The sequence below is a fragment of the Felis catus genome, chromosome C2, assembly GCF_018350175.1.
Source record: "Felis catus isolate Fca126 chromosome C2, F.catus_Fca126_mat1.0, whole genome shotgun sequence".
Classification (NCBI taxonomy): Eukaryota; Metazoa; Chordata; class Mammalia; order Carnivora; family Felidae; genus Felis; species Felis catus.
The window spans coordinates 47,932,501-47,948,745 of NC_058376.1; the positions used below are offsets into that span (position 1 = coordinate 47,932,501).

General features: G+C 37.0%; 1 protein-coding gene across 7 annotated transcripts in view; it reads left to right on the forward strand.

The window, feature by feature from the left end:
- Positions 1-15,523, forward strand: part of CMSS1 (cms1 ribosomal small subunit homolog) — a 381,638-nt gene extending 366,115 nt beyond the window's left edge. For 6 of the 7 annotated variants that reach the window (XM_045036812.1, XM_045036810.1, XM_006935991.5 and 3 more), the window contains 7 exons: positions 28-157; positions 3,587-3,646; positions 4,745-4,847; positions 7,992-8,052; positions 8,487-8,574; positions 13,747-13,835; positions 15,228-15,523. In XM_045036812.1, the coding sequence (XP_044892747.1) occupies positions 28-157; positions 3,587-3,646; positions 4,745-4,847; positions 7,992-8,052; positions 8,487-8,574; positions 13,747-13,835; positions 15,228-15,311 (615 nt within the window). In that variant the 3' untranslated portion in view covers positions 15,312-15,523. The remainder of the gene's footprint in view (positions 1-27; positions 158-3,586; positions 3,647-4,744; positions 4,848-7,991; positions 8,053-8,486; positions 8,575-13,746; positions 13,836-15,227) is intronic. The other variant, XM_045036811.1, reaches the window with a different exon arrangement.
- Positions 15,524-16,245: the final 722 nt, after the last annotated feature.

Here is a 16,245-nt window from a genome sequence, read left to right on the forward strand (position 1 = left end):
TTTTCTTTCTTCCTTCTCATGTCTTAGAAGAAGATTACTGATGTTCTTGCAAAATCAGAGCCAAAACCAGGGACTCCTGAAGACCTACAGAAGCTGATGAAGGACTATTACAGCAGCAATCGCTCAGTGATTGAGTTAGAGGAACTAAACCTACCAGGTACAGCCAGACTTGTTTGGTTTTTTTCCCTTCTTCTTTTTTTTTTTTTTTTTTTTTTCTGTACTGTTCTGAGGTTAGTCATGTAGCAAGACTCAGTGTTATTGATATCAATTTTCCTGATGAGGAGGAGCAAAAAGGTTCATGGCTACATCTCAGCCATTGAATTTGATGTATTTTCCACATGCTAATACTCCTTTCCTCAACCTAATAGTTTTAACTGTTGAATGGTTCCTTTATTAAGATGCTAAATGGCATTTGTTCAATCTAATAGAAAGATTTGTAATTGCATTTTTTTCAAAAGGCTACTGTTGAATGTGCATTTTTTTAGCATTCTTCAAGGAGTAAGAATCCCTACTGGGTATAGAAGTTAAATTAAAATAAAGATAAAGCACATATTTAAAAGTACAGATATGAAACATTAATTTACTCATCTTTTATAGACAAGAACTTTAGCTTCAGTAAGCTTTTAGTTTTGTTGTTGTTGTTCTTATCACAGATTTCTAGTTACAGTTTTGTGTTTATGGTAGTGTTTTGGGTTCCAGGCCAGACTTTCAAGCAAACTATCTAAAGATAGGGATAAAATTCTGCATTTTTAGCAAAGCTGACCCCTCACCCAAGTTGATTCTCTACTGTTGTTTGAGATCTACTGCCTTAGAATATTTATAATTAAATTAAAGATATTGCAGAATTCTTGAAACAACTAATTTTAATTAATTTAGAAATTTCTGATACATCCTGGAACTCTTTTGGATGGAGATTAAAGAAAAGAGATGTTATAAAAATCACACAAGGTTTGGGTGCCACTGTTTCAGATGAGCTATTTTTAGATTACTAGGGACATCTAATTACTGCTATTGGAAAAGGTCAAGGGTAGCTTGATTTCCCTTTTCCATTACAACTTTATGCTTTCTAGAGACTTAAGAAGCTGAAAAACTTCCTGTGCCCTGAATTTTTATAATTCCTTTGTGATGTGCTTTTGAAAACAAAATGCACATTGAATTTAGAGACAGGAGTGCCCCCTGTCTCTTTTCCAAAAGGAATACGCTTTAGGGAATTTAAGGAGTGCATTTCCACATGAGGGAGATCTGGAGTTTTAGACCCACAAAACCCCAACGGCTCCAACAGCAGTTAGAAACCACTTCTCTCTGGGTATAGTTCTTTTGAGGAGAGCTACGTCCTGACTGCTGTTTCGCAGGTACCAAGTGTTATAACAAAGCCTCCTTTCCAAGCTTAACTAAGTTTGCCTCAATGGTCTTTTTCCTTATAGTTCTTTGTTAGAGTATACCTTCAACTTCAGAAGAATTTGTGAGATAGTGGGGTCACTGCTACTCTGTATACTTATGGAACATCATAAATCTTAGTTTTCTAGTATTGTAGAGAATCAGAGGTCAGAGGAAACCTTTAAGAGTCATTTGAGTTGCATAGTGAGTTTACATTATATTATTGCTATATTACAGTTCAGTTGTGTAGTTAAGCAAGAATGTGTGGCCATGGCTCGGTTTAGGAAGGAAGGAAAATGTTAAAATTACTTTTATAGATAAAAAGAACAGGTTTTTATTTTCAGTTAAGAAATTAGGCCATTCTGAGACACAGTGAATAAGGCATTGTAAGAACGTTCAGAGGAAAAGATCCCAGTAGGTACACTTATGCGACCAAGGACAGAGAGGAAGTCCACGATAGGTAAAAGGAGGGACACACTGTGGGTTATTTGGAACAGGCTCCAGTCAGGGGCATAAATATAAGTGGATATAGATCATAAAGGATTGTTCCTATTTGTTTGCCGAGTGTCTAAGGGTTTTGATTTGAGGTTATTTGTGTCTGTAGGGCAGGAACATGTCTTTTCAATTAATATTGTTCACTGTACATTGCAAATGTCATACACATGGGCACTTAATTAGTTTCGAGGCAGGAATCTCTTGGAGTTAACTCAGCTGACTTCCTGAGGGCTGCAGTGTGGTTTAGATCAGTGCTAAATGCCTGTAGGCTAGCAGCAACTGAATCACCCAAGAACTTAAAAAGCAAATCCCCAAGCCCACTCCCAAGGAATTCTGACTCACTAACAAAAGGAGTCCATCCCAGGAATCTATATCTTTTATAAAGCTCTTAGGGTGAGTCTGATCATATCCAGGCTTGGGAAATTACAGTTTTAAAGACCATGAAAGGCTATACGGTGGTATAGGAAGCAATATCTTTGAAGTTAATTACATAATATGAGTTATATATGCTGGGTCACAATATAAATGTCATTTAATTAAGTAATAGTTTACTCCTTGGCACTCTTCAGTGTTTAGCGAAAACCTTTTTCCTGTAGAAAGAATTAAAATGATAAACATGATTTTCCTTTTTTATTTATACATCTCAGGTACAGAGTTAATAATACTACATAATTGCTAAACCATGATAGTCCTTGGTTGAGCAAGACCCCTATATTTTATTTAAGTGTTATATTGTCTTTTACTGTGGTGCTGTGTTGTATTTTGATGCATTATTCCCACTCTTCCCCAATCCACACTCCTTTTTACATTCCCCATAGCATTCAGTCTAATGTGTTAATACATGTTTTTAAATGTGTATATATGCTTGTAAAATGTCATGTCATTGTATGTGTGTTCATTTTACAATTTATCTAAATGATGTGCTGAAATTTTCATTTTGTTTTTTTTCTCACTGAGACCTTTTTTGAGATATGCCTATCTGGTTTTATGTACATCAAGTTCATTGCTTCTAAATGCTACATAGTATTCCAGTGATTTTATCTACCACATATTGGTCATCCATTTTCTTAGATACAGACACCTGGGTTGCCTTGTGCTCCCCACTATCACAAATGCTATCACAATGCTAGGAGAAATATACTTGTGTATGTCCCTTTATAGACCGCATAAGAATTTCTTTCCATCATTTACTCAGGAATGTGATCATGGGGTCATAGGGTGTATACAACTTAATTTTAGTACTTTCCAGAATAGCTATTACCAGTTTATACCTCCACCTACATTTCACAAGAGTTTTATCACCCTACATCCTTGACAATACTTGGTATTATCCGTCTAAGAATTCCCATTCTAATGTGTGTGTAAAGTATTATTTCATCATTGCACTAATAGGCACTTCTATGATGACTAGTGAGTTTGAGCATCTCTACATAGATGTGTTAGCTATTTCCCCTTTACCTTTGTGTATTGCTTATTCCATAGATTTGAAAAATAAACATACTTCATTAGTCTGTTTCACTACTCTAAGAAATTATGGCTTAAAGGTTAAAGTTTACTTGTTCTTGTTGCTGCTGTTGTTTTAAATACTCGACAACACTTTAAAATATATAATGAGCCCCCATTCACTAATGTTGTACATCCTTATTCATTTAATCTGTTTTGATCATGTGTGTGTTGGCAAAATCCTCTACAAATCATGTCTGTCATATTCTAGACTCCTGTTTCCTCAAGGCCAATGATTTGACTCATAGTCTTTCATCATACCTAAAAGAAAGTAAGTAAACTATGATTTTCTTTTAAGTTATTCACCAAGTTGTTATTACTTCATTAAATACTTCATTACTTCTCTTTTTGAGAGAAAGAGAGAGAGAGGGAGAGGGCATGACTGGGAGGCAGAGAGAGAGAGAAAGAGAGAGAGAGAGAATCCTATGAGGGGCAGAGAGAGAAAGAGAAGCAGGGCCCACCTGAAGTGGGGCTCATGTTTTATCTGAAGTGGGGCTTGAGCTCACCCAATGTGGGACTCGAACTCATTAGCCATGAGATCATGATCTGAGCCAAAGTCAGATGCTTAATGACTGAACCACCTAGGTGCTCAAGATCCATCTCTTTAAAAACTTCTAAAACTACCTTTAAAAGCAAAACTTTCTACCTAAAATGGATTTGAAATAGAGGTTTCTCTTAAGGTCCATCTTGGTACTAATTTCTGTTTATTTATGTTTATTCTTGTTTTTCTCTGGCTTTGAGAATTTGGGTTTTGGTCTCATTTTTGGTTTATAATAAATTAATATTAGTATTGGTCTAGGAATCCAGAGAATACTTGGTATTCTAGTACTTGGTATTCTAGTACTTGGTATTCTAGTACCAGGCCCCTGCTGTTTGACCTTGGACAAGTCACTGTGTATTCCTCTGGGACTTGATTTTGTTATCTGAAAGATAAGGAAGTTGGACATGTGATGTCTATTCTAGCTGTGAAATTGTGAAATTCTGTTCACATGCTCAGAACTCAGATCATGGCTATTGCACAATCTAATTTCATCTTTTCAACATGTATTGTGGATAGCCAGTAATAAGCTAGATTATTCATATTAGGTAGTCATCTATTTGTGGCTGACAATGAAATAGTTTAGATATAAAGATTTAACATTTCTCTAATCATATTTAGCTAACTTGGCATATTGTGTGCTTTGTGTTATAAGTTAATGATTTTTCATTTTAATCTAATATCTAGAATAACCAGATAACAGAATCTACATGGTACTCATTATATTTTACTTTAATTAAATACTAACAAAGAATAATTGGAGAATACGCTACTTTGGGGGCTCTATTCTGTTGTATTTAGAGTAATATTTTTCTAATGGTCTTTTTTCAGTCTGCCCTAAGTGGGTAAAACTTCGGAAAAATCATAATGAGAAGAAATCGGTCCTGATGTTGATCATCTGCAGCTCTGCCCTCCGGGCCCTGGAGCTTATTAGGTTGGATGCTTCACCCATTCATTTCATAAATGTTTTTTTGAATAACTGATACGTGTCAAGCTGATATGCTCTGTATGCTAGAGACGTAACAATGAACAAATAAATATACATCATAATGTCAGGTAGTATCAAGTTATATAAGACAAAATAAAGCATAGCGAAGGGATAGAAGGGAGTGGGGGGCTACTTTTAAAAGTGTTGTCACAGGAGGCTTTTCCAAGGAGAATGACATTTGAGCAGAGACATGAACAAAGTGAAGGAGAAAGCCAAGCAGATGTCTGGAAGAAGAGCATTCCAGACAGAGTGAACAGGAAGCACAAAAGGCGCTGGGACGCAATGTTACCGAAAGATTTTGAGCAGGGGAGTCACATGATCTGAATAATCATTCTAAAGGATCACTTTGGCTGCTTTGTGGAGAACACGCATTGTAGAGGGCAAGAGTCAAAGCAAGGAAATAATACGAGCAATAACCAGTTGGAAGAAATAATGGAAAAAAAGACCTAATTTAAAATAATAACAAGAGGGGCGCCTGGGTGGCTCAGTTGGTTAAGCGTCTGACTTCAGTTCAGGTCATCATCTCACGATTCACAAGTTCAAGCTGTGTGGGGCTCTGTGTTGACAGCTCAGAGACCGGAGCCTGCTTTGGGTTCTGTGTCTCCCTCTCTCTTTCCCCCTCCCCTGCTCATATTCTGTCTGTCTCTCTCTCTCTCTCTGTCTCAAAAATATGTAAACATCAAAAAAAATTTTTTAATAAAATAAAAAAATAATAACAAGAATGGAACACCAGAGAATAAGCTTACCAAAATCTATATCAAGAAAATATTATACAAGCCACTCAGAAGATCTGGAACAGACAAAAGGGTATACTATATTGTTGAATAGGAAGAGTTGATGTTATAAAGATGTCTGTGTTACATAGACTAGTCTACAGATTTCACAGATTCCCAGTGAAACTGCAATAGAATTGGTTTTTTAGCTAGATAAGCTAAAGTTCAAAGTTTAAAGATAAGCTATAGTTCTAAGTTCATAAGAGAAAATACAGAATAAAAAAGAGCTGGGGAAATTCTGATAAAGAATATTAGTGAGAGGATACTATGCCTATAGTATCTATCAGATTACCAATGGATATATATTACAGAGTCTCACTAATCAAAACAGTATGAAACTGGCATATGCGTGATAAATCAGACCAGTGGAACATAATTGGAAGTTTAGAAACAGGCCCATATGCATTTGAAAATGTAGCGTGTGGCAAAGGTGACAAATCAGTAAGGAAAGATGGATTATTTAATAAATGGTGTTGGAACAACTACGCAGCCATCTGGAAAAGTAACTTTGGATCCATATCTCGCCTCTCATACCAAGATAAATTCCAAATGGACTGAAAATTTATATATAAAAATTATGTTTTAAAGATAATTTGTCAGTGCTTTACTAAGTGCTTTCACATACCTTTTCATTTACTGCATTCTCGTAGAAAAAACAAAAAGGCTTCCTTCCACTGGATCGGTGGTAACATTGAGCTTTCGGAAAAGAGCCCTCAGAGTTAAAAGGGGTTTACTGGGACTAGCCCTCTTCCAGGGCCAGGCTCTGTACCAGACTTTGACAGGAGATAAAACAAAGGAAAATCCAAGTCCTGGAGAAAAATAAAGTGAGGTGCAAATGTAGACACTCAGTAGCTATTTAGCATCTATTTTTCTAAATGAACTAATCTGATTATGAATTTAGAAAAGTCGTTTTTAAGTTCTTCCAATTCTCCTTTCCCCACAAGACACACACATTAACTTGCATCACACACCCTCTCAATAAAACAAGTGTTTCTTGTGACATATCTGCTCTAAACACAATTGATCTTCAAGACTCCACCTGCTTCTGGGGCAGTACTTGCTGGTTCTGAAATCATATTAGTTCATACTGACTTTTCAGTCTTCTAGAAACTACCACCACAGAATTCATTTCAGATTCAGACGTTGATGGCAAAAGAGGTTGGCCTGGAGATGACCTCCTAAAAACAAACCGTCAAATTGATTTGAGCTTTTACTGCACATAAATACTTTTCTGAAGGGCATAAAAGCACTATGTTGTCACACTTCATTTGCCAATCCTGTGTTCTTCTGTGTCGTTCGTAATACTATAATATACTTCAAGGTTAGGTGATTTGCAAAAAGTGATTTCTGAGCTAGCACAACAAGCCCTATTCATAAAGACTAATGGTGAATAATTCTAGCTTTTCTAAGAATATCTGTTCTCTTGAGGACCATGAATTAACATTAAATATGTCCCCTAAACTGTCTTCCTCGTTAACCTTGCCATGGAGAAAGCTTATGTGTGAGTAAAAATCAAGCACAACAGAACGTGTATAGCATAATTCACTGTCTTGCAAACTCATGTATTCCTACTGGTCAATAATATTTTTCAAAACATAATCATGATATATAAAGGAAAATAATATTGCTGAGCAGTATTCCCTTGTTAGGTCTATTACCAAACATCAATTAAAAGATCCTTCTTTTATACTTTTATACCCGTTGATACCAGAAGCATTTCCACATGTAAAATTTTGGCGAAAGTTTCTCTCTGCAAAGTAGAAGGTGGGGGGGCTGCTCTGATTGAAAGATAAGCCTTCTCCTCCCTGCCAGCTCATTCCCAGCAATCTGCCACAGCAGCCACATACAGCCTTTTGTTAGATGCCCTTGGGCTCCACAGAGCACAGTCTGAGATCACTGTTCTATGATATTTGTTGCAACTAAATTTTGAATGAGAACTATACTGCAGAGTTTAAAGGTAAATTCTCTGCCAGGGACCTGAAATATAAACATTCTGTATTAACAAGTGAAGGGCAGATCCATATTTTTCAATTATCAAGGAAACCTAAGTAAAGCTAACCTTGTGTATGAGAGTTAGAAGCAACCCAGATACATCCTGAATAAAAAACTTCCTCACTTTCCTTCCGGAGTGGGGCTGACTTGAAAATCTCGGAATTTTTTTGTGTACACACACACACAGACACACATGCATGTGCTTATAGTTAAACACAGAAATGCCATATTCTTTTGAATAAAGCAAAACATAATACTTTAGTAGTCAAAGTGGCCTGCAATGGGTAAGTTTTCTTAGGCAATAATGTGTTTTTTTTTTCATTAGGTCGATGACAGCATTCAGAGGAGACAGCAAAGTTATGAAATTATTTGCAAAACACATAAAGGTAAGCAAGGGCCTGTGGTTCCTGATGGGCAATGTAAGTTATCCTTAAAGGCCACTCCCAGCTTTTTCTTATCTCCTTAGCTGATATTTTCTTTGTTCTTATATAACATATTTAACAACTATTCTGGTGTTCTTTGCATTCCCTGCTTCTGCATGCCCACCTGCCCCCACAACAGTCACAACTCCTCTGTGTGCCAAGATTTTTCTACAGACGCTGAGATCTGACCCCTGCATTCTCTGAAGATTCCCCGGTTTTATAGGGCAATGGTTTTCTATCTTGACTTTAACTTTCATTGCCCTGAATGTTGAGCCTAAACAAGGGTAGCCCATTTGCTTTTTCACTTCCTTAACTTTTGGATAAAGTGCTCTAAATTGGCCTATGATTTGCACTTTCTAAAGACTCTTCTTTCCTCTCTTCTGTCTTGCAATAAATAGGTCCAGGAGCAGGTAAAGTTGCTGGAGAAGCGTGTTGTGCACCTGGGTGTAGGAACTCCAGGAAGGATTAAAGAACTCATTAAACAAGGTATGAAAAGAGGCGCTGATATGCCTACTTAGTACTGGGAGTTTGCCTTACCCCCCATGTGAGTTTAGGAAACCACATTTGTGATATAATGAAACCAGGCTTCTGTGTTGATTGGGGAGTTGGAAACTTAGCTTTGTGTCGGTAGAGCTAGCAGGCAGGTGTGAAGCAGTAGGGGATGGTAAGGATTGTGGCAAACTTCAGTACATGTGCCCACCTACACACATTCAGATTCCACTTGCTTTAAGCAGGTTAGTGGATCCACAATTCATTTCCACCAGTTTGCAACCTCTAGAATTTGTAGAGCTAGGTGAGTTGATTATTTCTCTCTTAATTAATTGAATCTTGGTTCCCCAAGACTTCCATTTCAGTTGAGGGCTTATATATAAAACATGTTGAAACTAAAATGAGGTTTCTATGGATGAAATACGGGTATTCTAGAGTGTTTCTCCCAAATTCATTTCTCTTTTAGTATTTTACCCAGAAAGTATTCCAGACAACATCCACCGCTGGGTTTTTATAATTTGTTGGCTCTCTCAAAGTCAGTAGCCTAAAACTTGTTAATCTGCTGATGATCTTATTACCTGTTTTACCTGCCAGACTGATTAAAGATTTCTTTTCAATACTCACTTCCAAATTACTTATTTAATATACTAATAGAACTCTGTTACAGTTGGAACTATTCCTAGATTTTTTAATATATCTAAAAGTAATATGTTCATCAATGCAATAACTAATATAGAGATGGTCATTTGCCAAGAAGCAAACAAAAGCTTAAAATACTAGTGTTTCTTTCCAGATGAAAATCACCCATGGTTAAATGAACCCACTATGTACAAAGGTCTGTGCAATTACAAAGAAGTGACAGACTTGGCAACCCCAGACAAGGAAGGGAAGCACAGTTTTTGAGTTCCTACTTGCACTGGTGCTATGCCACACACTCCTATGTATCTCAGTAAATATTCATGGCACCCTTGCATGCTAGCTTATTTTTTTTCATAGAAGAGAAAACTCTGAAGCTCTGAAGGATTAAGTGGCTGTCCCACAGTCTCTTAGTCTAGGCGTTCCTAGCTTTAGAGGCTTTCCCCCTCAAAGAGCTCTTGATCCTTGAAAAGATAAATATACATAGAATGAGATTGACAAAATGAGGCACTAAATGCCAAGGGCCAAATGAGCACCTCCAAGTCCTATAAGAGTGGAAATAGATTATTATGGAGGCTGAATCTGTATGGAAGGCTTTACAGAGAAAAGGGTCTTTAACTGATCTTTGAAGTATAAGGAGGATTAAAATAGGATCTTTGAAGTATGGAAATGTGAGAAAAATAGGAATAGGAGAATCACTGAATCAGAAGAGGGCAGGCAGATACACATGACTGAGATACAGTGTTAAGCTCTCATGGATTCAGACCTTCAGAGTCAAATCCCAGATCCAGCAACTGACCAGCTCTGTGACCTTGGCAAGTTACTTAACCTCTCTAAATCTTTTTTGTATTCAGATGAGGGATAGTGATAGTATCTTCCTCCTGGGATTGATATGGTAGCAAAGGGCCAATAAAGAATTTCACACCCTAAGGACTCAATAAATGCTAGTTATTATTTTCATTAAAGAGAATAACTTTCTTGGTTGGAAACTTTGTGGGCTTTAGTAGCTGGTGATTGAACTCGAAAGGAAGTCAGATTGTGGAGGGAGGACTTTGAACACTAAGTTGAAGAGTTTGGATTTTTGTCTTGTGGACATAGGAGGGCATTGTAGTGAAGGAACAGATGAGAGGCACTCATAGCCTACCTGTGAGACAGTTGGGAGAGATTGGTTGGGCAGCAGGAGGGTCCAGGGATGGACCCTGCCTCTCGCACAGCTCTTAGCCAAAGATTCACTTCACTCCCCCACCTCGAATCCAGATGGTTGTCTGTATGTCACCAGGAACCCCATGCAATAGGGCCACTCTTCTCCATATTTAAAAGAGAGAGAGGGAGAAAGAGAAAACGAAACTCTGCATACAGATTGTTGAGATTTGATTTCTGGAGAGTAGTGAGGACTCAGTGTGAAAGCTTATTTCATTTAAGGGGTGAAAAAATCATTTAAGGATCTATTGATTTTTTATAATACTAATGAAAATAACTTTTACTTCTGATTCTGATTGGATGCATGATTTAATATTCATTAACCACAGGTGTTAGGCTACATACAAAGCATTTAAAGAGACCAATCCCAGCCCTCTAGAAACTGGAAATGTAACAAAGCAATGGCACATAACTTGTTTTATGTAGCTGTTTATGACTCAACATGTTTATATGTAGAATATATTAAGGAAAGTTTCCAGACTTCGAAAGATATCCCATGGCATGGAATCTGTACAATTATAGACAGAAGTATATTGTTTTAATCTAATAATGAAGCAGATTTTCTGACTATAAGAGCCTTTCAAAAATGCAAAAAAGCACAGAAAAGAAAATATATCACTTTAGAGAAAATCACTTGTTAGATAATACTGAATATATTTCCTTTAGTCTTTTTTCTATGCATTTATATACTTATTTTTGTAAGTGGAGATCATGCTATATATCATAATTTTATAACTTGCCTTTTCCACTTAGCATATCTTATGAGGACTTTCCTCATTATGAAATAGTCTTAATTTTTAATTTTTTTAATGTTTTTATTTGTTTTTGAGATAGAAACACAGAGAGTAGGAGAGGGGCAGAGAGAGAGAGGGAGACACAGAATCTGAAGCAGGCTCCAGGCTCTGAGCTGTCAGCACAGAGCCCGACACAGGGCTCAAACTCACGAGCTGTGAGATCATGACCTGAGCTGAAGTTGGACGCTCAACCAACTGAGCCCCCCAGGTGCCCCTTTAATTTTTAATTTTTAATGGCTGTATAATATGTACATAATATTCTACTTGTTTTTACAGTTTTATCGAGATATGATTAACCTATAACATTGTATTAGTCCAGTGTGTACAATGGAATGACTTTATACATATATAGCGAAATGATTACTACAATAAATTTAGTTAACATCAATCACCTCAAATAATTATAAATTTTTTTCTTGTGATGAGAACTCTTAAGATCTACTGTCTTAGCACCTTTCAAATATACAGTACAGTATTAACTACAGTCACTGTGCTGTACGTTACATCCCCAGACCTTATTTACTTTACAACTGGAAGTTTTTACCTTTTGACCATCTTCATCCATTTTCCCCACCCTCTCCCTTTGGCATCCACCCATGTGTTCTGTATGAGTTAGGTTTTTTAGATTTGACATATAAGTGAGATCATACAGTATTTGTCTTCCTCTGTCTGACTTATTTCACTTAACATAATACCCCCAAGGTCCATTCCTGTTGTCATAAATGACAGGATTTCCTTCCTTTTTATGGATGAATAATATTCCCGTGTGTGTGTGTGTGTGTGTGTGTGTGTGTGTGTGTGTGTGTGAATTTTCTTTATTCATTCGTTGATGAATACTACGGGTTGTTTCCATGTCTTGGCTATTGTAAATAACGCTGCAATAAACATAGTGGTTCAGATACCTTTTTGAGATAGTGAGTTCGTTTCTTTTGGATATATACCCAGAAGTAGAATTGCTGGATCATATGGTAGTTTTATTTTCAATTTCTTGAGTATCCTTCCATGCTGTTTTCCATAGTGACTGTATCAATTTACATTCCCACCAACAGTGCACAATAGGTCCCTTTTCTCCACATCCTCACCAGCACTTATTATGTCTTGTGGGGGTTTTTGATAATATGATTGATGATTAGTGATGTTGAGCACTTTTTCATGTACCTATTGGCCATTTGAATGTCTTTATCGGAAAAGTATCTATTCATTTCCTCTGTCCATTTTTAAATCAGATTAATTGGTGTTTTTTGCTGCTGATTTGCATAAGTTCTTTATATTTTTTGGGTATTAACCCCAAGTTATATTGTTTTTTAGTAATTAGATAGGATACCTGGATTATTTCTAAATTTTTGCTATTATAAATAATACTTCAATGATCATCTTTGCAAGTAACTATATTTATTTCTTTTTTAAAAAAAAGATTTTGTTTTTAAGTAATCTCTATACCTAATGTGGGGCTCATACTTAAAACCCCAAGATCAAGAGTCACATACTCTACCAACAGAGCTATGCTGGTGCCCCATTAACTATATTTAAGTTTCTGATGTTTTTTTAGTGATATGTCATAGAAAGAAAATTATTTTATCAAATAGTAAGCATTTTAATCTTCTATTATATAATGCTCTAGTGCCTTCCTGAGAGACTATCTGTTTGCTCTCCCAGCAACAGTAAGTTATTTTTAAGGGTAGACTACCAACCCATTGTCCTTCTCAATTTATCATTTTTAATTTTGCAGAGGGAAATTTAAATAGGAGTCATTATAATTATAAGAAGAATGAAAAAGTCTTTTGGACAGAAGGGGAAATACTGAAATAATCACAGAGAAGAGTTGAGGGGAAGCACTGCAGAGGAAGGCTTCAGTTATGTTTCCACATGTCACATGAAACAGCTTGGGGTAGTGGGAAAAACTAACTGTGACCAACTCTGAGACCTCTGAGGAACAGGCAATAGCTGAAGTCCCCTCCAGCCCCACATTCCATAATTGTCTCTAGATAGATAGGAAGACAGAAATGGAGTCCTTAAGTGGTTTGCTAGTCTTCTCAAAGGGTAGCACACTTTGAATAGAACCCATTCATATTTACCTCCTTTTCTGCCTAAAATTAAACCTCAAACACCAGCCTCATCCTTCTGTCCATTCACCTTCTCAGAGTCATTCAGACTCCATTGGATTCAATTCCTCTGAAAGGCCACACCTAGATTGCAGGATCCATCTTATCAAATTCTTGTCAGGAATGAGACTTCACCCTCTGGGGCTTCATGAAACAGAGTCTTGGGATTGATTCTCTGCCAGGATTTGAGCAGTTGACGAGCTTAGCAGCTTCTCTGCTTCCCTCAGAATCAGTGATAAGATTATAAGGAAAGCAATCTCCGAGTTCTGCATTTGTTTTCCATCAGGCAAGGGCTGCACTTAGTGTGTAGAGATTAGTTGCTGGGGGAGAGGACAGCAAATGAGGCAAAAAGCAACCTGGAGACTAAAAAGTCATTTGGATAAGCTTCTATCATAAGGTTTTGCTGTAGCAACTCTCTCTCTCTCTGTCTCTTTCAGGTGGCCTTAATTTGAACCCCTTAAAATTTCTGGTTTTTGACTGGAACTGGAGAGATCAGAAGTTGAGGAGGATGATGGACATTCCCGAGGTACCGTGTAACCAGCCTGTAATCTTTTTTTCTTCAGCTTGAGCTTAAGTTCAAACACAGTAATAAAGTCATTGACATCGGGAGCCAAAAATTCTGGCCATTGAAATTCTTCCTGTCTTTTAACTCTGAAGTAACTGCAGTTATAAAGTCCATCTCACCCCTCAGACCTAACTGTATCCTTTCCATATCTTTTGTAGGAATCAGCTTTGTTTCTTCATTAAATGACCAGTGGCTTCTGCCCCACTGGGGACCACATCTGTACTGTACCTTTGAGAAACAGGAAGCTCTGGAGGACTTGGCATATTTTTGTGTGCCTTGCTTTAGAGACATAGTCATCTTTGTCTTTCATCTTTACAGATGCGCTAGGGAGCGGGGGCACAAACTTGCCTCATGGCCTGCATCTCCCATACCCAAAACCTCACTCACTTAATATAGAGGGCTATTTTGGTTTGGGGTAGGGAAATTATTTTGCTGTCTCAGTGAATTAAAACTGGTTGAATGCCTTTGTGGCCACATAAGCATTAGCTTATTATATATTTATGAAAGTAATCTAGTATCATCAAAATATGAAAAATTGATTTTCCACCTACTGTGTACCATGGAGCTAATTTTTCAAGCTAGCCTGATGTTTAGAAGTATCTGTTGGAGAGAAAAGGGTTTGTGCAATACTTAACATGACTGCCAGTCACCAACCATCATGGCAGTAACTATCAAAGAATTTGAAATTAATTCTCCAAATGTGCTGAATGAATTAATTTACCACATAAAACTATATATATCCCCAGAATGACCAAACCTGATTATGATTAATCAGTGAGTTATATCAGATATCAGTACAGGTTAAAAGACAACTTTCTCAGTTTCCTATAGACACACACATCCTGTCCCCTGAACTGACTGGGTTTTTTTAAAACCAGTTTAACAAATTTGATGTTAGGCACATGAGGCCATATTTAATTATTTCAGTTATAATATTAAATCTGAGTAATCCACCATGAGTTTTCTAATTATAAGAAATTGTGTCAAAAAACCACCTTTTTATCCATAGTTATTTTTATTATGTTGATGTAATTCTTGTCAGTTATCCTATATTGAAATATGTGTGTAATCTAGGCATACTTTGGGTACCTTGAAACATCTTTGTATAAGATTTTTTAAATGAGATTTTATTTTGAATGGTAACAAAAGGGCACTTTAATGAAACTGATGTTTTATATAGTATCTCTTCCTTTACTTAAGTAAATATTTCAACTCTGAATAAAACACAGGTTAGGATTTTTGCCCTCCATAACAGCTATCTAAATACCAGGATGTCCAGATGGTTGAATTTATTCACCAAGACTATCTTTTCTTGATCTTAACCTCTTTTTCCCCCTCTTGTTTCTCTTTTAGATAAGAAAGGAGGTGTTTGAACTTCTGGAAATGGGAGTCCTCAGTCTGTGCAAGTCAGAATCTTTGAAGCTGGGCCTTTTCTAAGTCTGGGTCCTATGAAAATTCCAGTTTTTATGGGATTTGCATCTCGTTTAATAGCTCTGGAATATTGCAAGCACTCAGTAAATATCAGCTATTGTTTTATTATGTTAACTGCATCACCAGATGAATCACTAGAAATTTTTGATGGAGATTCTTTGACAAAACTGAAGCTGTCCTTTGCCAACCTCTCTGTATAATAAAGTATCACCAGCTTGTGTGTGATTTTTTTTTTTTTTTTTTTTTTTTTTTGAGCAGACTGAGTTTTTTTTCCACCCACTGGGCTCTGATGTTACTGTGCAGGAGCAGGGAAAGAGCAGTTGGGCAAACCTTAGACAAGCCCCTTCCCTCTCTGAGCCTCAGTTTCATCAGCCTCAAAATGGGAATGATGTCTCTGAGGACTGTTGAGGATTCCATGTGATGGTACTCATGGAACAGATTTCTAAACTAAAGCCTGGTCTCAATGTGAAGTGTGGCCGCAGTAGTGGTTGAAAGAGCTGGAAGTGTTTTTGTGGCACTTTGCAAACGTATGAGAGACAACAGTGTAACTACAATTGTCTTAATTATTTTTTAACTTTTTATTTTAAAATAATTTCAGATTTACAGAAAATGTCTGTAATGGCTGGGGAAGCTATCTGCGTAGCAGTTAAAGAGAACTGAAAGCAAGGGCTTAAAAAAAAAATCACTGTCTGAAATGTCTGATGATACCACAGTATAACAGCTGCTAACAAATTGTCATATCCATATCAATCTAGAAATGTGTGTCTCAGCCAGGGCATTTTCCCCCCCAGGGCCATTTGTACTGTCTGGAGACATGTTTGGATGTCACAACTGGGGGGAAACTTCTAGCATATAGTGGGGGAGTTATGACTGGCATTAAGCAGGTACAAGCCAAGGAAACTGCTCAACATTCTACCATCCTACAGGACAGCCCCACAAT